The sequence below is a fragment of the Schistocerca cancellata genome, chromosome 9 (genome assembly GCF_023864275.1).
Source record: "Schistocerca cancellata isolate TAMUIC-IGC-003103 chromosome 9, iqSchCanc2.1, whole genome shotgun sequence".
NCBI lineage: Eukaryota > Metazoa > Arthropoda > Insecta > Orthoptera > Acrididae > Schistocerca > Schistocerca cancellata.
This window is the reverse complement of record NC_064634.1, coordinates 62,452,052-62,479,927: the sequence shown is the minus strand read 5'-3', so window position 1 is coordinate 62,479,927 and position 27,876 is coordinate 62,452,052. Positions and strand designations below refer to the sequence as shown.

Below are 27,876 nucleotides of genomic sequence, written 5' to 3'. Positions count from 1 at the left end.
TTGTAACCGGCGCGACCGAACTGACACCTCGATAAAGAGTTTGCGTGCCGATGCGTCGGGAGCCTGGCCCGACGAAACTTCCTGAATGTCAACGTCCACGTCCTCTGTACTTGCTTCCTTCGATTCTTTTGAGGCTGAGCGGCAAACTTTAGCAATGTGACCGTTTTTATTACATTTGCGACAAACGGCCCAACGCTGGGGGCACTTCGACCGATCGTGATGTATATAGCACGACGCACAGGACGGCAACAGGGGCCGGCGGCCGGAATTCTGTTTACGCGCCGCGCGGGAGCGGCCGTAACGGCCGGATTGTACCGCTCGCACGTCGTCCACCCCGGACACAGTGGACGCGGCCGCGCCGCCCTGAACCTCCGCGACGTCGCACCACGCTTCCAGCTGTTGACCTGCTGCGTGAGAGACTTCATACGATTGAGCAATGGACAGGACTTCTTCGAGGGAAGGGTCTTCTAACTGCAGGGCCCGTTGCCGGACCTCCCTATCAGGGGCCGAACGAACAATGACGTCGCGTACCATAACATGGGCATACGACTCCCGCGACTGCTCCGTGACAAAATGACACTTGCGACTAAGACCGTGCAGGGTTGCGGCCCACCCCCGGTAAGACTGATGGTGAAACGTCCCCTTTGAACAATTTTACATGTGAAACGTCCACTTAGAACAATTATACAAGCCTGTGCTTAACCTGACACACAATAATTTTAGCGCAACGCAATCTGACTATCAAAAATCCCTGCAAAAGAATGGCCCTGACTAACTTTAACCTATACCTTTTACAAATCACTTACCTCACAAAAATCTTCGCTACTCAAGCTACTGCAAAACAGCGAGCGCCACTACTGCCAGCTAAATAAAAGATTCAAACCACTGAAGGTACTAACTACTGATAGGGATAGTTAGCAAATGAAAGATATTAATAGAGAACAAACAATGTATTTACCTTAATATTCATAATTGACATTCAGTCTTACAGATTATGAAAACTCCGCCATCTCTCTCCCCACATCCACCACTGCTGGCGGCTCACCTCCAACTGCCCAACGCAATCTGCTGTTCACATCCAGCTATAGCAGTTCATGACAACAATGGCAGGCAACAATGCAAACTAGCCACATACTGCACACAGCACAGCCAGTGATTTTCATACAGAGAGCGCTACGTAACGTTGCCAATAAGAAAACATAAACATCAAACTTACATAAAGAAAACATAAACAGCCTACTTACATAGCCAACATGCTCCCCACAAAAAATTTTACAAATGTTTTTGGCCAGTGGCCAATAATGATTTGATAAAATTTTTCATAATTACACTAACAAAGATATCCAATGCACACACTTATTGATACAATGTTGGTCAAAAGCTAAAATTTTCTCACAGTCCATAAAGACAGTCCTGATCATTCATCATAATAGTAATTACAGTTTTTTTTCACAAAGTCTCATTAGTAAAAGAAATTGCACACAGAAGTAGTGGATTTCCATGCAGTCTTGAAGAAGTAGTGTTGTCCTTCCAACGGAAAGACAGTGCTGACTCTTGACATGCTGACAGGTAATGGGCCACAACAGAGCAAACCCACAGCAGAGTCAGTCGAAGTTCTGACGAATATTGGTAGGTAGGTCATCACAGAGCAGACCCACTGCAGTCCTGGTAGAGAGTATTGGTGGGCCACCAGAGATACCGACCCACTGTAGTCCTTGTAGAAATTGTGGACAGGCCCACTGTAGTCCTTGTAGAGATTGTGGTATTGGTGGGCCACCAGAGGTGCAGACCCACTGTAGTCCTTGTAGAGATGGCCAGCAGCCATCTGTTGTGACTGTGCAGGTGCACAATCACCATTGAAGAGTCTTGCGGATAATAGAGCAAGTCCATAACCACCACTTGTGCACTCACAAAGTTTTTGGAATTGTCCTTAGAACCAGCAATGCTGTTATCCAGTCCCTTGCTGAATTAGTAACACACGTGCAAACACTATCAGTCCCTACTTCTCACATATTGTCCATATACTATGACCAACAGAAATGTGTGCAGTGAAATGAATGCTTTCAAGTTACTTAATTTGATTAACTGGCGTCAATTACAATTATATAACATAAGAATACAATTACAAAGATACAAAATACAACATTAAAGACATAACAATACAGATAACGTTTGTAGTAATAGGGGCTTTACAAAAGAATACAAATAAACATATACATCAGTGTTACAGGAATTATGACATAAGTACATACATAAAATATCAGAATAACTTTTGAAACATCAACTTTACACATGAACATTAAAACAAAACAGAATAAATAATGTCTCAACATCTTTACAAAGTAAATAACATAGTATTAGAAAAATTCTACAATATAGCTCTCATCAGCTAAACACATAAAGACAGGAAAAACACAAATACACACGGGTACCCAAACACATAGTGGGATACACAAAAGGAAAGGACAGGGTTTGTTTCATTGCAGTATTTTGCAAACAAAACTTTCTTTGCTTCTTGGAGATCTCCCTTCGTTCATCATCATTCCCAAAAAGTCCTATCTATACCTCCTTCCTGTATTCTATTCATATTTCTTTCAAAATAATTATTTCTGATTGTACAATACTCATTGGGGCCCAAATCTTTCTTCGCAATGCATTCTTTACCTATTCTCCATAGTCAGTTTCTTATATAGTCTACCCCCTCTTAAGCTAACTTAAATCTACTGAGCTCAGATATATATACCAAGGGACGAGGCAATGCAGCATCACAACAAATCAACACAAACAGAAATGACAAAAAATGCAAATTGGCAAAGCTAGCAGCATAAATTAGCAAAGCAAGTGCAATATTACAACTAATATAAGGCACTGTGCAGGAAACAAGAAAAACTAGCTTAAAAGAGTAACACAAAGTCCAATTCAGTAACACTATGCCTGGCAAACAGCAGCAACTTATACCTAAACATGACATAGCGCAAGCAGAAAAAATATTACACTAAAGACGATAATGCAGACAAGGGAAATGTCTATTCACATCTTAATGTCTATGTAATTAAAGTGGTACACCATAACAACTTATTGTAAAAAAAAATATTACCATGTACTTGAAAAGAAAATTATGTGTTACTGTTACTAGTTCCTCCTTATTGTTCTTTCCTTTCCAAGTGCTCCTTTTTTATAGAATGTGGATCATAAAATAATTATTTCATAGATCTGTTGACAGAAAGTGTTCACCTTAGCAAATGCATTTTATTTTATAAAAGCAATGCTGCAACACAGCTGGAAACCAGATATCAAATGAAATAAGCAATTACGCAAACCAAAGCATAAAAATATCATTCAGTAGTCATGTGACATTTCATTTCATAAGTTAATGGCTCTCAACTCTCGTAGAAAGACACTTGTCATAATCAGGTGTGCAGATGTACGAATATTCCCCATCAATTCATAAGCATTTCAGTAATTAGCACAAAGTGCGAGTAATCATATGTTTTCAAGTAACGAGGGTGTCGCATTAGCGATGAAAGGCACACCCTAATGGCTTGTTCTCCAGGTGTTTGACACAGCTGTGTGCCGACGACGCACGTGCAGGTGGTCACTTAACTTTCTTATGGAAATATTTACGACATTTTTCCGCTACAGAGACAGTCTCATATACAAAATTTCACGGGTCGAGAATTTGCGTTGCAAATGTGTAGAAACAAAATCCTATGAATGCAACATTGTCCAAAAAAATTTTCGCCGGCATTGTGATACATTCACGCATTTACACACACATTTCATAACTCTTAAAGTACGATTCTCGGTTTCCAACATCCTTTTTCACAAGTAAAGAGTCCCTAACTTCTATTCATTATTCCTTACCTTATTCGTCAACACTTCTTCAATATTTCATCATAACATACGTAGCATAATCAAATAACTCATATAGCATTAGCTTATTGATCATAAACATACATCAGCAGCATAATACACATCGTCGTCGTAATAATAACATCATAACACCTCAGTCAAATCTCAAAAACGTCGTAGCTTTCTGCAATTGCTTCAAAACCTAAAGAAAATTCTCTGCTCATTTCAGTAGTGTCATCTACCTCAAACGTACTTTAAAAATCATGATCTCATACCAAATACATCATTCAAAGCTCTCGTAGTATCACAATGGTTCCGAAAAAATATGAAGAGTTCACACAGTACAGACAAAATACAATTTCTTAAGTGTGAAGTTATCCAACGGTGTAATTGCGTAAACATGTGTCACTGACGTAGAAAAAAAAATGTTTGTTTCTCTGTTAAATGATCAGATAGCTGTGTAATTTATGTGTTAGAGAAATATGGTACCGATGTGTAAAGTTGTATAAGCAAATACCATATTAGCTAGGGCTCCTTGTGCTTGCCAAACACATGGTACACAAAGTAGGCATGTACCCCCCTGAGGTTTATTGTAATTATACCCTCAGGTGTTACAGATTACAGCAATGGAATGAAATGTATCACGAAAAACTTTCTTTGTAATTCGAAAATCTTTAAAAATAAATGTTTTAAGTACAAAATTAATCACTCAAATACGTGTCCTGTAGCGCTAAATATGCGTCTTGCTGTAAGATAATCTCTGGGAAGTGTCGTAGTTATTGTCCTCCGAAAGCTAAGTTCTGCAGAAGTCAATGTACTTACCTCATGATAAACAAAGTGAAATGCTTTGCGTATAGATATCATACTTATTACGCTTATTGCCGTGATGAAGAAAGTACTGTGCTGTAACGTATTGTTGTGCTACAGAAAAGGCTGTTTCCTTGTAGCTATACCACAAAAGTCACTACTAAAACATGTTTTACTTTCCAGAAGAATTCAGAAAAACTGTGCAGATATCAAACAGATACACCGCAAAAGCAACATTGTAAATTGTCACTCATTAGTAACGTCGTGATATAATCGTGTAGCTGTCACACAAACCAACCACTGTGTCATCTGGCATTTCACAGAAAGCACCTCAAATCCAGAATCCACTCGTAAGCAAACCAAAATGTTGCATGAAAATTTCATTAGCAGTGCTGGTATATGTTCTAAGTATGTAAGCCGTATATTCGTTATGTAATCGTGCAACTAACAAGGAGGAATGTATAAATAACAACACTGTGTCGTCTGCTCGCAATAACAATGCATTCGCAGTTACTTGTCTAAGTTACCTATGTTCTTGACTGGATGGTTAGTTAGCTTTAAAACATAGTTGCATGTTAACAGTTTCTCAGTGTGACAAATAGTACAAGTAACGTGAAGTGAAAATTGCAAAGACTAAGTTAAAAAGCAAATTATCTGTCAATAAATGGTTTGACATGAGAAATGTGGTGTAAACCTTTACTCTTCCTAGTACGCAGAGTTTCAACTTCAACGCAATTATCATGTGGTATACGTCGGATTCTGTAAGGTCCATTGTAAACTAGAAAGAATTTGTGACTCAAGTGTTTCTTCTTATGTGACAATGAATGAGCTTTAATGAGAACTTTCTGACCAATATATAATTTCTTTGCATTTGCTTTACCGTGTAGTTTTCTCCTTTTCTCTGCTGCAGATTTTATATTTTTAAGAGCCAAATCAATTATGTCTTTGTGTCGCAGTTTACGTGTATTCGGGAAAGGTACAAGCTCTCTGATTCTGTTCGGAGGTTCTACATTCTTCAGTACAAGAGTAGGTGGTAAAGCAGTGGAATCATGAGGCATTTCATTCAGCACATTTTGAAATAAGTGTAAATATCTGTCCCAATGCTGATGCTTTCTGTGACAATAAAGTCTGCAAAGCTTATTGATTTCTTTCATAATCCGTTCAGACGGGTTACAATGTGGTGAATACAATGAAATAAAAACAGGTTTGATTTTATGATTCCGAAGCATGCGTGACCAAACAGCAGATCTGAATTGCGGTCCGTTATCTGAAATGACTTTACTAACGTGTCCAACTTCACGTAAGAAATTTTTAACAAAGGCGTTGGATACAGACCGTCCAGTGGCTTTACGTAACGGAGTGAAAGAAACAAATTTTGAAGTAAGTTCAACAGCGACTAGAACGTACGAAAATCCATTCGATGTTGTGACAAGGGGTCCCAAGAGATCAACAGCAGCAAATTCTTTTAATTTAGAAGGAATGATAGGAAACAGCGGAGCACGATGTGAGATAGTAGACGGTTTCGCCTTTTGACAAAGTTTACAAATAGACAAGACTCTTCGAATTCGCTTTTCCATATTGTTAAAATAACAAGTCGTTCGAAGAATATGAAAACATTTTCGTGGGCCAAAATGTGCATAGCTGAAATGAATGTACTAAATGAGCTTATTAACAAAATCGTCTGGAATGCAAAGTACCCATAGCTTGTCATCAACAGTGCAGCGTTTGAAGAGTATGTTGTTTCTAACCAGGTAATAATGCCGAATCTGAGTGTGTGTTTTTTCATGCCATTTACCTTTGATGTCTTTCCAAATCGGATCTTTATCTTGTTCATGAGCAATGTCCTTTAAAGATGTGGTGATGAAGTTTTCAAAGGCGACTTTCTGAATGTAAAGAATACTGAAATTTTTCTCGAGGTTGCCTTCTGTGTTACTTTTCTCAAGCCCAGCCGGTGCGCGTGACAGTGCGTCCGCAACAATGTTCTCCTTGCCGGGAATGTAGACTATTGTGAAGCGGAATTCTTGCAGAAACAATGCCCAACGTTTTAACCTATCATGATTTAATTTTGAAGACATAAGAAATTGTAATGCACGGTGATCACTGTATACTTTTACGTGCTTACCAGAAAGAAAGAAACGGAATTTGTTAAATGCCCAAACGATAGCTAAAGCTTCTAATTCAGTAACGGAATAATTTTTTTCAGATTTTGTTAGCACTCGGCTAGCAAAAGCAATGGTTTTCTGAACAGTAATGTCATCTTCTATGGCTTCTTGAAATAAATGGGCACCAAGACCAACTTTGGAAGAATCAGTGCTAAGGCAGAAATCTTGTGACAGATCTGGATGAGCTAGTATTGGCGCGTGAAGTAACGCTTCTTTCAAAGAATTGAATTCCAACTGTGCTTGTTCGTCCCAGTTCCAAATAGTATTTTTTCCAGTGAGAGAACAAAGTTTTGGTGTAACTAGAATTTGCATATTCAGAAAACGACGGTAAAAATTTACGAGACCTAGAAAACTGCGGACTTGTCTTTTTGTGGATGGAACTGGAATGGCTCTGATTGCTTCTAACTTTTCAGGATCCGGCTGAATGCCTTCAGAAGAAATAGTATGTCCTAAAAACTTCACCTTTGACCTACCGAATTCAGACTTTTCCAAGTTAACTGTAATTCCAGATTCTGCAAAAATACGTAACAAACTGTTGAGGATGCGGTTATGTTGTTCCCATGAGGCTTCTGCTATTAGAATATCGTCCACATATAAGGTGATGTGACGTTTTAAGAACTCAGGTAATATGGAATTTAACCCGCGAATGAATGCTGCTGAAGAAATGTTCAAACCAAAAGGAAGTTTCCGAAACTGATAACAAACGCCGAAACAAAGGAAAGCTGTGTATTTTCTACATTCTGGATGTAGTTCGATCTGATAAAAGCTGGATCTGAGATCAATGGAAGACAACACTTTTACACCATTAAAATTTTGAAGAAGTTCTTCCATCGTCTGCGGCCTGTCTGTTTCAGGAATAATGATAGTATTGATTTGTCTCGAATCTAAGACAAGTCTGATCGATCCATTTTTCTTCTCAACAACATGTAACGGATTGTTGTATGAGCTTGCTGCAGGCTCAATAATGCCCTCGTCAAGCATAGATTGTATTTCTGTTCTAACACGGTCCCTATAATGTGCTGGAATTACGTATGGTCTTACACAAAATTTAGTATGCTCACGAACACGAAATTGGTATTGAAATCCCTTGATTGTTCCTGTTTTGTGAGTAAAAACTGTGGAATGTGCTTGTAAAATCTCAAAAAGGTCCTGCCTATCAGTGTCATTACAATTCTCAATTGTTTGAATTTTATTCTGAATTAACTCATTAATTTCAAATATGCCGTCGATGTCATCCCTGTCAGTACTTGCAGAGTGATTGTTAGTGTCTAGTTCCGTAGAAAATTCCGAACTGTTATCTAACAGAAGGTAAAGCCGATTAATTTCCACATCATGGTTTGAGAGCCAGTCTTCAAATTTCAAAGCTATTGACTTACCTTCTTTCTCTAAACTTATTTCAGCATCGTGAAAACTTAAGATTGCTTTATATTCATTCAAAAAGTCTACTCCCAGTATAATTTCCGTCGACAATAATGGAACAATAAGGAAGTTCATAGAGAAGCTGTGGCTTTGACAAAAGAATTCTAAATTGGTTTGTTGGCGTACATCTACACTTTTTCCAAAGATTGCACCTTGTAATTTAATCTTACGTAACGGAAGTGTGGGGCAATCGTTCGATTTGTTGCATTTGCTAAAAGCTGTTTCACTAATTACTGAAATGGGACTGCCAGAGTCAAGTACTGCCGTAAATTTTACGTCATTTACAGTAATATGAATCACAGGATATGCAATGTTGTTATGTTTTACGTCGTGTTCCTGGAGTAAGATGTCCCTAATGTCTTCCATTTTTACGTAATTACTAGCTACGGCAGCTGCGTCGTCCGTTTCATAAGTACGTCTTGTGGCTGCCAGTGGTGTGAGTCATCGCCTATTGTCTCTTTGTTGGCGCGCGTCGTTATTGGGATTTGGAGACCTAACTTCTACAAATTCATCGTGACGAGAGTGCTCTGCTCTATTTAAATCTCGCCAGTTCTGATGCAATTCAGGTCTGTCGTTACGATCATATCGTCTGTCGTCATGTCGGTAGGTTCGATAGTTTCTTTCTTGTCTGTCACGTGGTGGAGAATTTCTGCCTGAGTCGTAACTGCGTGCTGGACCGTTGCGTCTAAAGTTATTCTGTCTCCCTTGATAATAGTTATTTTGGTTCCCATATTGTCTGTTTCTCTGATTGTCTCTGTGATAGTCATTACTGCGGAGAGGTGATCTTTCCCTGTAATTATTACTACTCTGCCAACGGTTGTCATACGGGTGGTGTCTGTTTTGGTCACGATTTGCGTTGTGAGAATAGCCTTGTCGCGTCCAGTTATCGTTTCTGTCGTCACGGAATTGTGACAGATGTGACCTGTAATTGTTGTACTCCTGTTTTCGCGTTCCGCGATTGTCAGTGTCAATTTCCAGTTCTTGTAACAGTCCCTGAAAAGCTTCAATGTCGTCTTTGCAACGTCCTGCTAAAATAATATGTCGTAAATGTTCAGGCAGTTTGATTAAACAAATGCGGATGAGTTCTGAGGGGCTGTATGGGTTTGACAGGTACTGATTCTTGTGCAACATGTCTTCAAAATATTTCACAAGACTGGAAAATTCAGATTGTTCGAAGTGTTTCATCATCATGATGCTATGTTTCACGCGATCTTGTGTAGCTTGTGACCAATATGCTGAGAGGAACGCATGGTAAAATTCTCCTTCACTGTGACAATCATGAATGACCGATCGCATTCTTACAGCTGGTTCATTCTCCAAGTAGCCACACATAAATTCTAATCTGTGTTCTAATGACCAGTTGGGAGGAAAACAATGAGAGAATTGATGGAGCCACGCTTGTGGATGAATGTCGTTGCCAGAATTCTTAAATGTTTTGAATTTACGTGTAGTAATGAACAGCTTATAGTCAAAATCATCATGTCGGCGAGTCACATATCGGTCATTGTTACGTCGTGTCGGCTGTTCCATCTCAAAATTCGGTGTACCTTGCCAATTGCTTTCATAATTACCGAAATGCCCTGTGTTATTATTTTGTGGCTTTTCCGTATTTCTAAGTTCCTCTTCCCGTATTGGGGCGTGAGTGTCCTCTGAAATACGTAATTCTTGTATTACCTGTGTCAGCTGATCTTGTACTTCCCGGATTTCTCTTTTGTACTGTGTATTGACTTGATTTTGATTTTGTTTGAATTTTCTTATTTGTTCATAGTCTTCTGTGTCAGTGAAGGCTACGGGTCTTGTGTCATTCAGATCATCATCTACCTTTGTAGATAAGTTAGTGACCTGATCCGAAAGTTCGGCTACTTTCTCCGATAGTGAACACATTTCCTCAGTGGGTTTTTCATAACCAAGCTTCAGAGTGTCCATTTGTGTTGAGATCGAATCTACTGTGTTCTTTAAGTTTTCCTGAGTTTTTGCCAGTTGCGTAACCGAATCGGTAGATGCAACTGAGTCAATTTTAGCCCACAAGGTCTCATGATTTTCATGAACAATGGTTTGCAGTTCTTTTATGGCTGCTTCGTGATTCTGTAATACATTCTCATGACGCGAAAAAATAGGTTGGAAATGCTCACAAATTTGTGTTTTTACGTCATTACAGACTTTCTGACATTTCGATTCTATTTTATGTAACTCAGTAGTTAAATCTTCACGTGTTTGTTCAAGCATATGTTCCACTGAGTCTAACTTTTGAAGCTTTTGTTCCATTGTGTCTAACTTTTGAAGATTCTGTCCCATTTGTTTCTGATTTTGTTCAAGCGTTGTGTCTAACTTTTGTAGCCTTTGTCCCATTTGTTGCATTAACTGTAATAACAATGCACTGGTGTCTGAAACATGTTCCTCAGTGCTTTTCGGCAGTGAATTTGCACCGGCACCATTCACATTTTGACAAGCGGAAAATGTGTCTTGACTCATTTGAGAAAACGGTGAGGACGCAAAACCTGAATCTACAGTATTTGCAAAATTGTGTCCTATCATTTCGGATTCCTGAGGCGAGCTGTTGCTGACCGATCGATCGATAATGCTTCCCTGTTCACTACCTGTTTCACTGCCTACGCCATTGTTTGACGCCCGCTCCATTTCCCTATGCACAGTTACCAAATTACTACTTTGAATATTAGTTAACTCATTACATGGTGGGGCCAACACACTGCTTTCGTCTTCACTGTCATTTCTCAGTTTACTTTGGAGTCGAGTGTTACGTTTTTCACACGCCATTATTTTCACAATATTTCACACGATAACACAGAAAAGCACAATTTGAATAGCAAAAATAAGAGAACACATTAACATAGCACTGAAAATAATATCTAGTTAATTGCAGCTGCGAAATACTTGGTGCAAATCTACATGCATACCACAACTGTTTTACAGTACAACAATGAAAGACTGCAACTACAAAGGAGATTCTCTCTACAATTACGCGCTAGCTATAAACAAAAGCTACACTAAATACACAAACTACAAGAAAAAAATCAGAAGATTCCAGTGAGGTATCCTAGGCTAAGGGTCGACATATGAAACGTCCCCTTTGAACAATTTTACATGTGAAACGTCCACTTAGAACAATTATACAAGCCTGTGCTTAACCTGACACACAATAATTTTAGCGCAACGCAATCTGACTATCAAAAATCCCTGCAAAAGAATGGCCCTGACTAACTTTAACCTATACCTTTTACAAATCACTTACCTCACAAAAATCTTCGCTACTCAAGCTACTGCAAAACAGCGAGCGCCACTACTGCCAGCTAAATAAAAGATTCAAACCACTGAAGGTACTAACTACTGATAGGGATAGTTAGCAAATGAAAGATATTAATAGAGAACAAACAATGTATTTACCTTAATATTCATAATTGACATTCAGTCTTACAGATTATGAAAACTCCGCCATCTCTCTCCCCACATCCACCACTGCTGGCGGCTCACCTCCAACTGCCCAACGCAATCTGCTGTTCACATCCAGCTATAGCAGTTCATGACAACAATGGCAGGCAACAATGCAAACTAGCCACATACTGCACACAGCACAGCCAGTGATTTTCATACAGAGAGCGCTACGTAACGTTGCCAATAAGAAAACATAAACATCAAACTTACATAAAGAAAACATAAACAGCCTACTTACAATGGGGCTGTTTCTTGCATTGATAGAACTCGGCCCTAGCCGCCACAACATGCGTGCGGCGGTGATAATATGAAGACAGCAATGAACACAATGCGTCAAAAGACAAGGACGAGGGTTCCTGCAACGGCGCTAGCTGCCGCAAAACTTGATACAGCGAGGGAGATATCCAAGACAAGAAGAGAGCACGACAAACCTCCGCATCGGCAACATGAAACGCCTGGAAATGCTGCCGAAGGCGATGTTCATATGCGTCCCAATCCTCCGCCGTCTCGTCATACGATGGAAAGGGAGGAGGGAACGGCGCCGGAGCAGACGGCGTGGAGAGCAACGCCGGAAGCACTTGTTGCATGGTGGCCATGAGCTCCGTCTGCTGCGCAACCAAAACCCGCACCAAATCCTCCATGCCGTGGAGAAACTGCGAAACCGGAACAACGACGCAACACGCGAAAGAACGACCCTACTCGTCGCCAATTGTGTAATAACACTGTTCACGTTACGTCGCACTTCACTTAGCGTAGACCGGGACTGTGTCCTAGGCATGCCCGATGTTGACTGACTGCGCTCCGCCTGTCCTGCCGGAGTTGTTGTTGTTCGTGTTGTTACGCCGGCAGAGGGCGCGTCCGAATTCTCGCGTGCCCTCTGGTGGACGGGACTCTACTTGCGGCAACTACCGTCCATGACGCGCCGTGCCAATGTGCGCCTCCCGCGATCTTTCTGGTGGCTACTACAGGATGCAATGAGAAGGTTAAGTTTGTACTCACATGTCCGGCAAGATTGAAGTAAGAATGGTTGATGATGTTAACAGGTGTCGGCTTTGTTGATGTAGCTTTAACCTCAATTACTAATACATTGTCTTGGGTCAGATGGTAAGTGACTTGTGTCAGCAGTTCTCCAGGGTAGCCTTCTTCCCCATCTTTGCTTAAATAACTCATTGTCACCTTCTTGCCATGTACATGAGATTCCCAAAGGACCTGCAAACAGTATAATGATATCTTCTTGTTAATACAATATACAAATTAAGTTCTACGAATTGCTTGTCTTTTGTTACTCTCATTTCATATATCTGAAGGTTCTTCTACTTGATAGAAACTATGGATGACAGAGAATGAATTATAAAACATTTATTTACACATATAAAATCAAGTATCACACAAGATAAACTACAGTCCATTCACTTGGTCCAGTCACAAACAACAAACATATGACAAAAGTCTTACACAAAGGCAGTTGTTAAATACATTCTGTACAAAAATGTGTAACAAATTTGATTGTTACTGCAATGTAGCATCTATTTACCTAGTTTGTAACCATGCTATGCCAGTTCTCTGTTTATCATTCTTCTTCTATGGACTTTATGAAAGTTATATTTCAGCTGTATGACCAGCCAGGTCTGTGTTTTCAATAGCTGATTGATACGTCACACATTGACACACTTGACAGCACAGAAACTTAGATACCTTTCGAACTGCTGCTATTTTACCTGGTCTAAGTACACATACAAACATATCCACAGCAAATCCAACTTCAAAATGTCATTATTGTAGAAACTCTGTGGTAGTCTGCTCTTGCTGTTGTCATTCATAATAAATGTCATACACATGAAAGTGAAGGCACAATGTTGGCTTCTATATTCTGGGGACACTGACAAGGGCAGGCCACGACATTGGGATCACGGATTTACTTCAAACTTTGTACACCTTTAGTAGGCCATTAAAACAACATGATATGCAAGTAGTAAGGTGGACTACTATGGCAATTCCGAGAAAATCTTAAGAGAAGTTTTATGGGTCTATCATGTAACTGATGTATCTGTGCATGGACGCCATGGTGATCAAGTGTTAGTGTTCGAGCTTCGCAAGACACATATGTGAGAGATGATGGTTCGACTTTTGCTCAAATATTAATTTTAGAGTGCAAGTGTAAATTCCGTGATATTAAAAAAAAGTTGTACCTACACTCTTCATTCTTGCTACATTAGCAATGTCTCACCACTGCAGTGGACAACCACCAAATGAGACCTGCCTCTGTGTCTACAACTCTAAGTGTTGAAGTGCAAAGTAGTTCCGGGTACCTTACCAGATTGCATGTATAAGGGATTTCGCAAATCACGAAAGGCATACGTTTTCAGGAAAACTGTGTGTTTCTTCATTTACTTGTCGATAGTTATAATTTTGTTTGTTCCAATAATTAATTTATTAAAATTAGTAAGTAGTCAAATATCATTAAATTCACTAAAACCTCATGCAGATACACATGTTTTTTTTAATTACATTCCCTCTCAAATGTCAAATTAAATAATATGATCAGTGATGAAAGAAATATACATTAAAAGTTAAGTGTGGGTGGGAGTCGAACCATCGCTTTACATATGTCTGTCTTGCTATGCTCAAATGCTAACCACTTGACCATCATGAACTCTAACATCTGGCACGTACATACAGATACATCAGTTTCATAATAGACATGTAAAACTTCTGTAACAATTTTCTTGAAACTTTTAGAATAGTGCACCTTACTACTTGCACGTTACATTGTTTTAATGGCCGACTAAAAGTGTAAGAAGTCTGAAGTAAATCTGTGATCCCATCATAAACCATGACATACAGATGTCATTCAGAAACAATGGTCACCAGAGTTAAGTGAGCTTGTTTTAGTAAGATGGAAAGCAAGAAATTTACTAAAACAATCACGTTACTTGGATAATTATTTATTTATCATCACCAGCCTTCTGGGTTGTTTGATGTAGCCTGCCACAACTTCCTCTCCTGTCCCGACCTTTTCATCTCACAGTAGCACTTGTACCTACTGTCCACAATTGTTTGTTGGATGTATTCCAATCTCTGTCTTCCCCTACAGTTCTTACCCTCTACAGCTCCCTGTAGTAGCATGCAAGTCATGATGTCCTGATACATGTCCTATCATTTATCTTTCATTGGTTTGCCCTCAATCCATATTTTGTATTCATTGAACTGTACATTCCATTCAACATGACTTGTTCATAGCAAACAGTTTGTCTTAATCCCATAAATATTCACATCTTGCAATTTCAAACAAACAAAAATGATCTGCTGGTACCGGGATTAGACATTAATGGCCATACAAACTAAACAAAACATTGTAAAACCCTGTGGGGTCTGGCTTGATTACAAGGTTACATCAACATTCTCAACACAGCACATTTTCGTTCAGAGGTATCTCACACTGCACTGATTTGGTGAGAAAGGAATTAACTTATTTCACACCCTTTCATTCTTATGTCTGTAATTTTTGTCAGAAACAACGCAGCTAAACTAAATAAAAGAATACAGTCAGCAAAAAAAGAGCAATTGAAATACCTTGTAAAGCAGATAACATTTATTCCTTAATGGTATTTATTGTTAATGGTAAAAATTAGGTTAGATTTATTTTTGCATTAAAAAGTGAAATTTGTATATCACACATTGACTCAGCATGTACAATGTAATTCCTCTTCACTTTCACTGAAAATAGCAACAATGTCATTATCAAATCCTATCACTGATATCCTTTCACTGTGTAACAAAAGTGCAGATATAGTACAAGAACTTTCAATGAGATTGTTATTACACTGAGTAGCTAATTCCATGTTAATGCAACTTTTCTTTGCTGCACACTTGATCATTACATAGGCCAACAATAAAAAAATTTAATGAAAATGGCTTATTCTGATGGTTTTTAGTGTGCAAAATTCTAATATGATAAAAAAGCCATATCAGTCTCATTACAATTCAATGTTATAGAAATGCATTTGTTGTGATTTTAATTAGATATAATATCCCATACATTATTTCAATTAATAATTTAATTAATATACAAATAGTAGGGCAAGGGATCAACATGAGTCCACAATAAACTGTGTCCACAAGAAAACCTTTGCAGTCTGGAAAAAATAACTTTTGTACATGAGTCCTCAGAGACCCAAAAAAAATTTCTGTTCCCATTAAATTAGGCCTATTGATACTGTCTGTACAAGATTTGCCCAAATATGGAGAATGTTTCTGAAACAGTATCTTCTTTGTTTATAAGAAGTATAACTGAAGGAAGTTGTGTTTGTTGGACTTAGGTTTAGAAAGATATTTTGATTCCAGCTCTGAACCAAACATTACTGAGTAATAAGGAGGCTTATGTATCATTTAAGGAGGTTGTTGCTAAATACTTAGGCAACAAAAGGGACCCTGATTATACTTCCGTTTTAGTCAACTTGCTCGAAAAATTAAAAAATCAAACATCTCCCAGCTGTGACAATTGGTCTCTTAAGTTTTGTGATATGTAACAACTTTTTTTTAGTCTTAACAAGCATTTATGATAACTGCAAAGAATCTGATAAAAAGGATGAGTTACAAAAACTCATTCCGACCCACCTACGTTATTTCCTGACAATATTAAATATTCCCACACCAGTTTAACTCAATCCAGATTTGAATATGAGTAACATAGTTTTGCATGTCTGCCTAATGAAAGTAAAATTTATTTTAATTATTAAGTGGGAGGGTCAACAAGTGAAGCTACAAACATTACAAAGTTAGGCACTTTGATGAGACTCGAGAGTCACATTGATTTCTGTTCCGGAAAACTTAGGTGATGTTAGTGATAATGTGAGTTCTTCCATCAAGATATCAAAATCATACAAAGACAGACAGGAATACCAATATGATGAGATAGTACTATTTAACACTTCACCAACACACAAAACCATCAATTCATCAGAGAAAAAGCTATATTAGATGCTTTATGGAGAAAAGAGAGAGGAAACATAGGGTAATGGACACACAATTCCAGTGTAAGGAGGAGGTATTATCATGTTTATACTTCAATTTTCATCCCAATTACATTCATTTTGCTTTTTTTTTTTTTAGTTTGTGATGAAGCCACTTTGTTATAAAACAGAAGCAAGATACAAATTCAGTGTCCCAATATCATGAGCTTAAGCTGTTACCTAACAAACAGTATTAAAAAGTTTGTCAGTCTGTGTTACTTGCCAAATAGCTAAATTCTAAACGATAGCTTTATTTTCTTCATTATGGAAACAATGTAAAAATTCTGAATCAGTGAATGATACATAAGATTAATTTTTAATACAAAAGTAAATTTAATCTAATATTTACCATTAACAATAAAGACCATAAACATCATCTGCTTTACACAGTATTTTTACTGTTTACTTCTGCTGACTGAATAGTTTATTTAGTTTAGCTGCTGCACATTGTTTCTGACAAAAATTACAAAAGACAATAAGAAATGAAAAAGTGTGAAATAAATCAATTCTTTTCTCACCAAACCAGCACAGTGTGGGATACCTCTGAACAAAAATGTGCTGTGTTGAGAATGTTGACGGAACCGTGTAATCACGCTAGTCCGCAAAGGGTTTTACAGTGTTTCATTTAGTTTGTATTGCCATTAATGTCTATTTGTGGTACCAGCAGATCATTTTTTTTGTTTGAAATTGCAAGATATGATTATTTATGGAATTAAGACAAACTGTCTGTTATGACCAATTTTGTAATGTAATGGTAGCCTGTGCCTCATATAGTCAAGTGTCAGTAACCATTTCACTACGAACTTCAGTCTGCATTGGGAGGTTTCCTGTGGGGGAACAACGTAATTAGTCAGTACTCTCAGCCAGAAAATCAATATTAAACTCACCAAAAGTTATAAATCTCCAGGTAAGTATCATCAATCGTTTACTGTTTACTACCGAACTGAGGAGCCTTCCAGATTTCTCCACGCCTTCTGATCTTTAGCATTTCACATCTAAATTATTGCTGTTTGTTTCTTTATGTTGTCAATCCATCTGCTCTTGGGTTGGCCTCTTGGTCTTTATAACACAGAACCTCTACAGTACATCTGCCACGATTGTATTGCTATCACACTCAGCCTAGTTTGATTTTAAGTTTCACTACTGCGTCCTCAACTCCTATGTTTTCTGTTCTCTGTTTATATTTCTGTTCCTGTTTGTTTTGTCCAACATGCATCTTCCAATTTCTTATAGGGCAATCATCAATCTTTGCATAGTTTGTGCCTTTAATTCCCACATTTCACTTCCCTCAAAGTTGGTACTGGCAGTATACACTGTTATAGACTTTCTGTTTAAGACACCTTCAGAATTTATTCTGGATATAGCATTCAGTTTCCTAAATGAACTCCACACCATTATAACCTTCCTGTTTATTTCTCTGGTACCAGCCCTCTTGTTACTTTTGGTTATTCTGTCATGCAACTTCAATTAATTCTCTAACTTCAATGTTAATATCTACTGTCAGCCTACTAACTGAATATTATTTTCAATAATACTGAAATTAATCTTCAGCCTACTGTCATGGTTACTCTGTTCAGTTACTCTGTTCTTTGCTGAAGTTGTTCTGAATCCAAAGCAAACAAAACAATGTCATCTGTATGCCAAGAGTGGTGCAGATAAGATCTGTTTGTGTGTATTCCTTCTTCAGCACAGTTTGATGAACTAAAGACCTTTTTCCAGATTGCAGAAAATAGTTTGGTGAAATGGAGTCACTTTGTCTGGAACGACTTTCCAAGTTATGGGCTTTTCATTCTCGTGGGAAGTTGTAACCTTGTTGTGTATATTCTTCAACAAATCGATGTATGTAGAGTCTGTTACTTTGTTCTGAAGTGTTGCTAGCACAGAGATAACTATGGACAACTTAAAGGCCTTTTCATGGGCTATAAACCTCCATACAACACTGTATCTGATGTTTGTGGCTTCTTTCTACAACCCTGTTGACAACTTTTAGTTGATCCAGTGTTATATCCATTTGTAAGCTAGCTTGTTATTTTCCCTGGGTGTTTTTTCCCTAGACACTTATTAAAGATTTTTGTAAAAATCTTTTATAGCACTGGTACAAGACCACTCACCAAACAGTATGAGCACTGAGATGTCAACAGGCACAAAAAACAAATGAAAACTAGTAAGCTTTCAGACAAATTCTTTACTTGTTCAAAAGCTGACACATTCTTATTCTATTTAGAGTGCCCATTGATGACTCAATGCTTTTACTATTCGGTGGGTAGTCTCCTTTACTCCCACAATATTTACTCTCTACCAGAACTTTCCTTACCATACAGATAAAAGTAATGGACCTGTAGTAGTTCTTCACATCTTTCTTGCTCCCTTTCATGTGAATTGCAATTATAGCATTGCTCCAACTATATGGTATTGTCCACCAACACAAACAAGGGTAAGTGCCCCTGCCCCTCTTCCTCTAGAGCTTGGGCTATGCTACACATAATGTGTAACCATATAGAGATTTCACAGGAGGGTGAGGCAGCACTATCACACTGTTGCCAATCTCTGTAATCTCATTAATACACTGACTGCTTGCTGAAATTTTCATAGTCCTTTCAGGTAGCCTGTAAACTGTCAGCACTGCCAGCCTGCATGCTTCCAGATCTACTATAGAGGCATGGCATTCAATTGCTTTTTCAACACAATGGTCACTAATCTTTAAGGGCTGGAATTCAATACTAATTGTATAGTGCATGTACAGCCATTTTCCTTCCTATTATCGGTTCCCCAACAGTATACTATGAGCTTGTATCCATCTAGATGTATCTGTACAAATTTCAATAATACAGAAGTAAAGTTCAGATAGAACACCTGCCATTATATCATTTACCCTTCCACATTCCTGTATTAATATTAGAAGCTGTTAATCTTTTCTATTTCTACTGACAGGAGATGTGTTCTTTCAGATCAACAATTTAGTTCCAATTACAGTATTTTGTTTCACTAGTAGCCTTGAGCTATAAATACTATGCATACAGCTCTTCTTTTCAGAGAATTTATTCAACAAAACAACTACTGTAACATTCAAAATCACTGGGATAGTATGGATACTGATTTGATCAAAATGAATCCCACTGATTATTCGTCACGAATGTAGCCTCTCACTGGAGGCGTTCACATGCAGTGTTATAACACTGAATAAGGGTCATAACCATGTACAAACATTGTCTCTGCAGCGCGACTCAAGTTCTGCATTAAGATGTTCAACCAGTCACTTTCCCCCATGGTTTGTTGAAGAGTCAAAGAAAGAAAGAATCTTCACATAAGAGTGAGGAGCATTCTCAGTGAAGTTTCTGGTGTCGTCCTCAATTACATAATTGAGGCAGAGGGTAAAAATGTGCTGCATATATTTCAATAGTAATGACATGATCCTCTTTAACAATACTATTTTTATAGCGCTTAAATGACAATTGACGTCAATTAAAAATACTAGAGTTGTGTACTAGTTCTGATATTCCCCTCTTATGTCTGCTACTCATCAATAAGATCCTCTTGGTCTTCTGGAAACTTTTCCTCCTAGCCTTTGCTTGCGCCTTATGCCCAGTACTGCTTCCCATTCTTATATTGATCCTTTGACAATCTTGTTGCTAAGGGCCGCCAGGAGGAATTCTAACTCAAGATATATATATATATATATATATATATATATATATATATATATATATATATATATATATATATATACTCCTGGAAATTGAAATAAGAACACCGTGAATTCATTGTCCCAGGAAGGGGAAACTTTATTGACACATTCCTGGGGTCAGATACATCACATGATCACACTGACAGAACCACAGGCACATAGACACAGGCAACAGAGCATGCACAATGTCGGCACTAGTACAGTGTATATCCACCTTTCGCAGCAATGCAGGCTGCTATTCTCCCATGGAGATGATCGTAGAGATGCTGGATGTAGTCCTGTGGAATGGCTTGCCATGCCATTTCCACCTGGCGCCTCAGTTGGACCAGCGTTCGTGCTGGACGTGCAGACCGCGTGAGACGACGCTTCATCCAGTCCCAAACATGCTCAATGGGGGACAGATCCGGAGATCTTGCTGGCCAGGGTAGTTGACTTATACCTTCTAAAGCACGTTGGGTGGCACGGGATACATGAGGACGTGCATTGTCCTGTTGGAACAGCAAGTTCCCTTGCCGGTCTAGGAATGGTAGAACGATGGGTTCAATGACGGTTTGGATGTACCGTGCACTATTCAGTGTCCCCTCGACGATCACCAGTGGTGTACGGCCAGTGTAGGAGATCGCTCCCCACACCATGATGCCGGGTGTTGGCCCTGTGTGCCTCGGTCGTATGCAGTCCTGATTGTGGCGCTCACCTGCACGGCGCCAAACACGCATACGACCATCATTGGCACCAAGGCAGAAGCGACTCTCATCGCTGAAGACGACACGTCTCCATTCGTCCCTCCATTCACGCCTGTCGCGACACCACTGGAGGCGGGCTGCACGATGTTGGGGCGTGAGCGGAAGACGGCCTAACGGTGTGCGGGACCGTACCCCCGCTTCATGGAGACGGTTGCGAATGGTCCTCGCCGATACCCCAGGAGCAACAGTGTCCCTAATTTGCTGGGAAGTGGCGGTGCGGTCCCCTACGGCACTGCGTAGGATCCTACGGTCTTGGCGTGCATCCGTGCGTCGCTGCGGTCCGGTCCCAGGTCGACGGGCACGTGCACCTTCCGCCGACCACTGGCGACAACATCGATGTACTGTGGAGACCTCACGCCCCACGTGTTGAGCGATTCGGCGGTACGTCCACCCGGCCTCCCGCATGCCCACTATACGCCCTCGCTCAAAGTCCGTCAACTGCACATACGGTTCACGTCCACGCTGTCGCGGCATGCTACCAGTGTTAAAGACTGCGATGGAGCTCCGTATGCCACGGCAAACTGGCTGACACTGACGGCGGCGGTGCACAAATGCTGCGCAGCTAGCGCCATTCGACGGCCAACACCGCGGTTCCTGGTGTGTCCGCTGTGCCGTGCGTGTGATCATTGCTTGTACAGCCCTCTCGCAGTGTCCGGAGCAAGTATGGTGGGTCTGACACACCGGTGTCAATGTGTTCTTATTTCAATTTCCAGGAGTGTATATATATATATATATATATATATATAAACCGAGCTGAGATGATGGAAAGAGCTGAGATGAAGGAGGTACACACATCATCTTCAAATCCAACTTTCAATTCTTCCAATACATCGAAATCAATACGTACACATTGACTGTACTTACTTTGTCAAATCCAATGAGACCGCCATGCAAGCTGTTCTTTCCATTTTCATTTTTATTCAGCACATACGTCTGGTTTCCAATCTGAAATGTACCGTTTGCAATTCTATTGGCAACACGGCCGACTGTGGCACCAAAATGAAGATTCTGCGACTGTCTATAGGCTGCAAAAGTTATAGATTATTATGACATCGTAAAAATTTACTTTGTCTATTTGCATAATAAAGTAATCAACATACCGTCTAAATTGTCAAAACCTAACACTACATCCTCGACATTTCCAGTCTTGTCGGGAACTTTAAGAGATGTAATAGTAGCACCATATGTGATTATTTGAACAGACATGCCATTACTGTTAGTTAAAGTAAATCTTCTCACTCTTTCTGACGTATCTGTCGCTGTATCCTCATACGTTCCAAAATCATCTTCCACTAATTGTACGCCGTCGTCTGCAGTTTCCGTCATATTTGCATAAATACAGTCCCCTACGGCGTTCTTTACGTGGTAGCGCGAATTGTGTTGATGGCTTACTGGAAAGCGGCCTAAAGCACTATCTACACAACACGAAAAAATGAACACCGATAAGTACAGAACGATAGTGGCATGTCCAAAGCAGCCACGCTTTTGATTTTGTTTACGTCCGACAGCCGTCATTCTTTTGTTGTTACACGCTCTTGCCAACGTGACTTCCTGACCTCTGCCACAAACAAACTGAAGTAAATTCGTAAAAAACCAAAACTTCCCTGGCTGCGTTGTCTGGAATTCAATGTTGACGTGAGAAAATAGGTACTGAGAAAATAAGTTTTGTAAGGCCAATCTTAGCACAGAACGTTCTTAACCAACCGACAGCTGTGAACACGACACTGTAAGGTCGCCAGTAGAAGCGATGCGGCTTTTATACCCATACGTAACAACAGGTGTGCGACAGAGCGTGCAGACAGTTGTGTGGGTGGCGCCTGTTCATAAAGTTGCACTGCACAAACAACAAGATCCTCGTTATCTTGAAATTTCCTGGCAAACATATGAGCAAATAACAAGATGTAACAGTTACGTCATAGCTATGCTTCTGGCTGGTAGTAAAATTAAATCAGGTACTGAAGTTCATTTCGACATAATTTAGCCAAAAAATACGATAGAAAGATTTTATTTAAAGTCACATATCGTATTCATGAAATATAAGCACAAGGCACGCGAAGAGCTGTTGCCAGCTCACGATTTCCGAGTAGCATCTTTGAAATACTCCCCGTGTACAAACGCAACATTACCTTCTCTTCTAAGTAACCTCAACTGTGAGGATTATGTTGCACAAAACGCATTAAATCACGAGACAATGTTATACAAGTTTCGTTAAACGTAAAACAAGTTTACTACGTGAATGTTTCCGGGACGAGAATTTACTCATGAAGACACCATGTGTTGTACGTAGTGCCGCAGCGGGAACTCCACTTGAATGTTGGCTTTGCTTCTCGTAGCACTGCTCGAAGACTGTTCCATACTGGCAGGCCATGTACTACTATCTCTTTACAGATTTCAAGAAGTGTTATACTAGGTGACAGAAGACACAAATGGTCATTGTAATTTTTCGAACTTTCAGTTAGTCCCGGCAAGCAACTGGAAGTATAGAGCGTTTGAAAAGATTAATGTAAAGGGTCTTAATGTCGAAAATGCTGCATCTGAGCTTGGGAAACATGTATTTAATTTGATTTGATCCATAAAAATGTTTTTGGCTGGGAGTGCGGTTAATTGCTTTGTTTCGTAGTGTGGTAGCCTGGTCAAGAACTGACCACGGAAGACATTTCCAGTCTTGTAGGGAACTTTAAGAGATGTAATAGTAGCACCATATGTGATTATTTGAACAGACTTGCCATTTCTGTTAGTTAAAGTAAGTAGCAGCAAAAAGAATTTACAGAATTCTCTTCTGGATAAGAGAATAAAGTATAATATGTGTTTTCCTTAACCATAATAAGTAAAAGGAATAATCTGAAACTGTTGTGAAAAACGTCACACACACGAAGTTGTTCCCTGAATGGCAAACAACAAATCTGATATTTAATAATAATAATAATGGGAATAGAAGTAGTTCTTTAGGAAGGACAGCAAGAAATTCAAAACTCTCACTCTGCCCCGACACTTCGGATTGCACTTCGGTAGTGATGAAGGTGTGGTTTGCTTATTCGTCAACAATAGGCTAACGTTCTACAGTGGCGATATCAACGAATTGGTCTCTCGTTGGGAGAAATGTGTTCGTCGCCAGGGTGACTATGCTGAGAAATAAATATGTAGACATGAAGAATAAAGATGTAGAATGTTAATAACGTTTATTTTATTTAAAAATCTTTACGTGTTTTCACATAAGAAAATCGGAGGCATTACTTTTCACCACGCATTCTTATATTGCGAACTTTTTAGTTAAACGTCCACACTGCCGGACTTTTACCATTGTGGTGCAGTTCAACACACCACAAACGGCGAAAATTCCAGACTCGAGGTGAGATAGCGTGCGGTATTTCGTCTACATCATGCGCACAAACGCGGCGCAGGACTGCGCAGAGTGGAACAGTGCTCGTATGTGCGCAGCAAGGTTCCAGTGCGCGCGGCAGTACAAACGGAAGCCTAAGCTCTGAAAATTGCGAGTGTTATTTTCATAGTTGTTCATCATCATCTGAAGGGGGAAAACGTGCAAAATGGCAGTGGGCGAAACCAATGCTGAGAAGCCGAAAGATATATGGCAGAAATCATATTTTAAGTGATTTACGTATCGGTAGGATATCAGTGATGAGTGTCACTGATCATCCTGCTATCCTCAGTGAAATCGAGAAAGACTTACAGAGCATACTGAATCGAACGAACAGTATCACTGGGTAAATGATCAAAAATTCTTATTGCACCATTGTGCACCCGTTTTGTCTTTAGTAAAAAAAATGGGTGCACAATGCTGCAACAAAAATTTTGGAATTTACCCAGAGATACAAAATATCTTTTTGTAAAAAAAAGAAAAAAATACAAATATTCAGAATGTAACCTTATGTACAAATTAATTTGCCATGTGAATGTGTAATGTCTCGTTCCACATCAATACGATCTATCGTGCAAAATGACCCACGGAACATGTTACTAGCTAACCAACCACAGAATATGGAATAAGAGTAAACCGAAGAAAGACGACAGTAATAAGGAGTGGCAGAAACAGGATTAGTGAGAAATTTAACATAAAAATTGGTGGCCATGAAGTAGACGAAGTGAAGGAATTCTGTTGCCTTGCATGCAAAATAACACATCGCATACGAAGCAAGGAAGACGTAAAAGGCAGACTAGTACAGGCAAAGAAAGCATTCCTGGCGAAAACAAGCATACTAGGATGAAGTATAGGCCTTAGTCTGAGGAAGAAGTACTTGAGGATGGACTACAGCAGAACAACATTGCGTGGATGTGAATCTTAGACTGTGAGAAAACCGGAAAAGAAGAGAATCGAAGCTTTTGAGACATAGAGCTACAGAAGATTACTGATAAGCAATGAGGAGGTTCCCTGCAGAATCTGCTTGGTGAGGAACGTGTAGAAGACTGCAGAGGAGGGGCTGGATGATATGACATGAGTAGAGGGACAACCTATGTGCCACCCCACTCTCCATTGTTGCCAAATTTATTCAAGATGGTGGCGATCACGTCATCCAAGATGGCTGCATGTATATTTGGCAACATCGCATGACGTCATCCAAGATGGTGGATTTTGGCTGGAAAATAGTCCAATTGTGCTACATCCACTAACCTAACCTCAAGAAAAAATGGTGGGAATTTTGAATTTTGGCGGGAAAATAGTCCAATTGTGGTACGTCCACTAACCTAAGCCTCCAGAAGAAAAAATGGCGGGAAGTTTGAATTCCAACAGGATAATGCATGCAAAGACCGTACTTGTCTTTATTATTATTATTGATTATCATTCATTATCATTTATTATTATTTATTGTTATTGACCTGCCTCCACTTGAAAATTCCCCCCAAAGTCAAATTCCAACATGATAATGGCTGCAAAACCTTACTTTTGTTTATTATTATTCATTATCATTTATTAACATTCATTGTCATTTATTATCATTCATTATCATTTATTATTATAGGCCTACCTCCACTAGAAAATTGCGCCAAATTCAAATTCCAACACGATATTCTCTCGATAACTGTACTTCTATGTATTATTATCATTTATTCAAGATGTCCGATTTTCTCGGTGAGAAAGCCATTCTCCTTACATCCATAACAAAAATCTATCACAAGTTCAAATCCCCAATACCATAATTGATCAAATGTACGAGCTTTCTCTGTCACTTATCTTTTTTTTCACTGGTAGCCTATCATAATCGCGTCAAATAATAAACTGCACTTATAGTAACGTAACTCACGTCCTTTCATTTTGCAGGGGGAAGGGACTGAAGACTTTATTCTAAGCAGTACGGTCATCACATGTTCTCCAACACAGTCAGCACACACATCTTTGATATCGCAGTGCAGTCACCACGACGTCCGCGCTCCAACTGAATTAGTTCAAATCCTCGCCACCCCCCGGCCAGAGCGCCTACGCCTGTCACGTAAGGCGGCCGGCCACTAACACGGGGGGCGGGCCCAGCGATCGCTCCCACATCGTAAACATGTTTTTGCTGGACACACTGGAACTTGTCGAGTTTGACGTCACAGCGGCCCCTTGTCCGCTCACCACGTGTATTCGTCGGCTCCACACGTTTCCCGCCAAAATTGTCTGCCTCGGAGCTGAATCGCACAACGGTCGGCCGTTTCCCTGCAACACTTTCGGCACCACGTTCAAACCTGTCAATACCGACTGCTCACCGTCCACCACGTGTCCCTGTGCGAGCAAGAACGCAGTGCTACACTTGTGGCGGCAAAGTTTGCTCGACAGTGGAATCCGCCATGACTATATAACAGCACATTTGGGCCGCACTAGAACGCCCGCTAATTGACTCACTCTCACGCGCGCGTAATAACTGTACAATCGCTGCGCCGCCGCCCCGCTTACGTCACACACCCTCCATACACATGACGGACATAGCCTTCTGTAAATACCTGGAAAATGACACTTTATTCAGACATTACGGTCATGCAGGTATGTTCCAACTGACTTCTCCGTGCTCACACAGCGAAACTCCAGAGCGCAGCTGACGTACGCGCGGCCGGGTTAGCCCGCTCCATCGACAGCTCCCTGTCCGGCTGACGTCAAGCACACCCCCATGGCCAGCGCACCAGCTAGGCGGCGAGCGGCGCCTCAGGACCACACCACAAACGGTCAGCCACACCCGCGAGCACTCAACGCTGGACACGATGTATGTTAAGTATGCTAGCGGGAAGACACAATGCCTTCTCTGCGCGATACCAATGGAAATACTATGGACGACAGTGCTGCCAAAACAGAGTTACTAAACACAATCTTCCGAAATTCCTTCACCAAAGAAGACGAAGTAAATACCGAAGAGTTCGAATCAAGAACAGCTGCCAACATCAGTAACTTAGAAGCAGATATCAGGGGAGTAGTGAAGCAACGTAAATCACTTGCTAAAAGCAAGTCTTCTGGTTCAGACTGTGTACCAATTAGTTTCCTTCAGAGTATGCTGATGCAATAAATCCATACTTAACAATCATATACAACCCCCGCTCGACGAAAGATCCGTACCCAAAGACTGGAAAGTTGTACAAGTCACACCAATATCCAAGAAAGGTAGTAGGAGTAATCATCTACATGACAGGCCCTTATCATTAACGTCGATATGCAGCAGGATTTTGAAACATGTATTGTGTTCGAACATTATGAATTACCTCGAAGAGAGCGGTCTGTTGACACACAGTGAAAAAGCATTTGGAAAACATCGTTCGTGTGAAAC

The 27,876-nt window shown here is 39.9% G+C and overlaps 1 protein-coding gene across 1 annotated transcript in view; it reads right to left on the bottom strand.

Annotated features, from left to right (window-relative positions):
* Positions 1-22,870, bottom strand: part of LOC126100899 (galactose mutarotase-like) — a 39,362-nt gene extending 16,492 nt beyond the window's left edge. The window contains exons 1-3 of the mRNA XM_049911565.1: positions 22,231-22,870; positions 21,995-22,155; positions 12,690-12,899 (exon numbers count right to left, since the gene is read on the bottom strand). Of these exons, the coding sequence (XP_049767522.1) occupies positions 12,690-12,899; positions 21,995-22,155; positions 22,231-22,645 (786 nt within the window). The 5' untranslated portion in view covers positions 22,646-22,870. The remainder of the gene's footprint in view (positions 1-12,689; positions 12,900-21,994; positions 22,156-22,230) is intronic.
* Between the last annotated feature and the right edge of the window lie 5,006 nt (positions 22,871-27,876).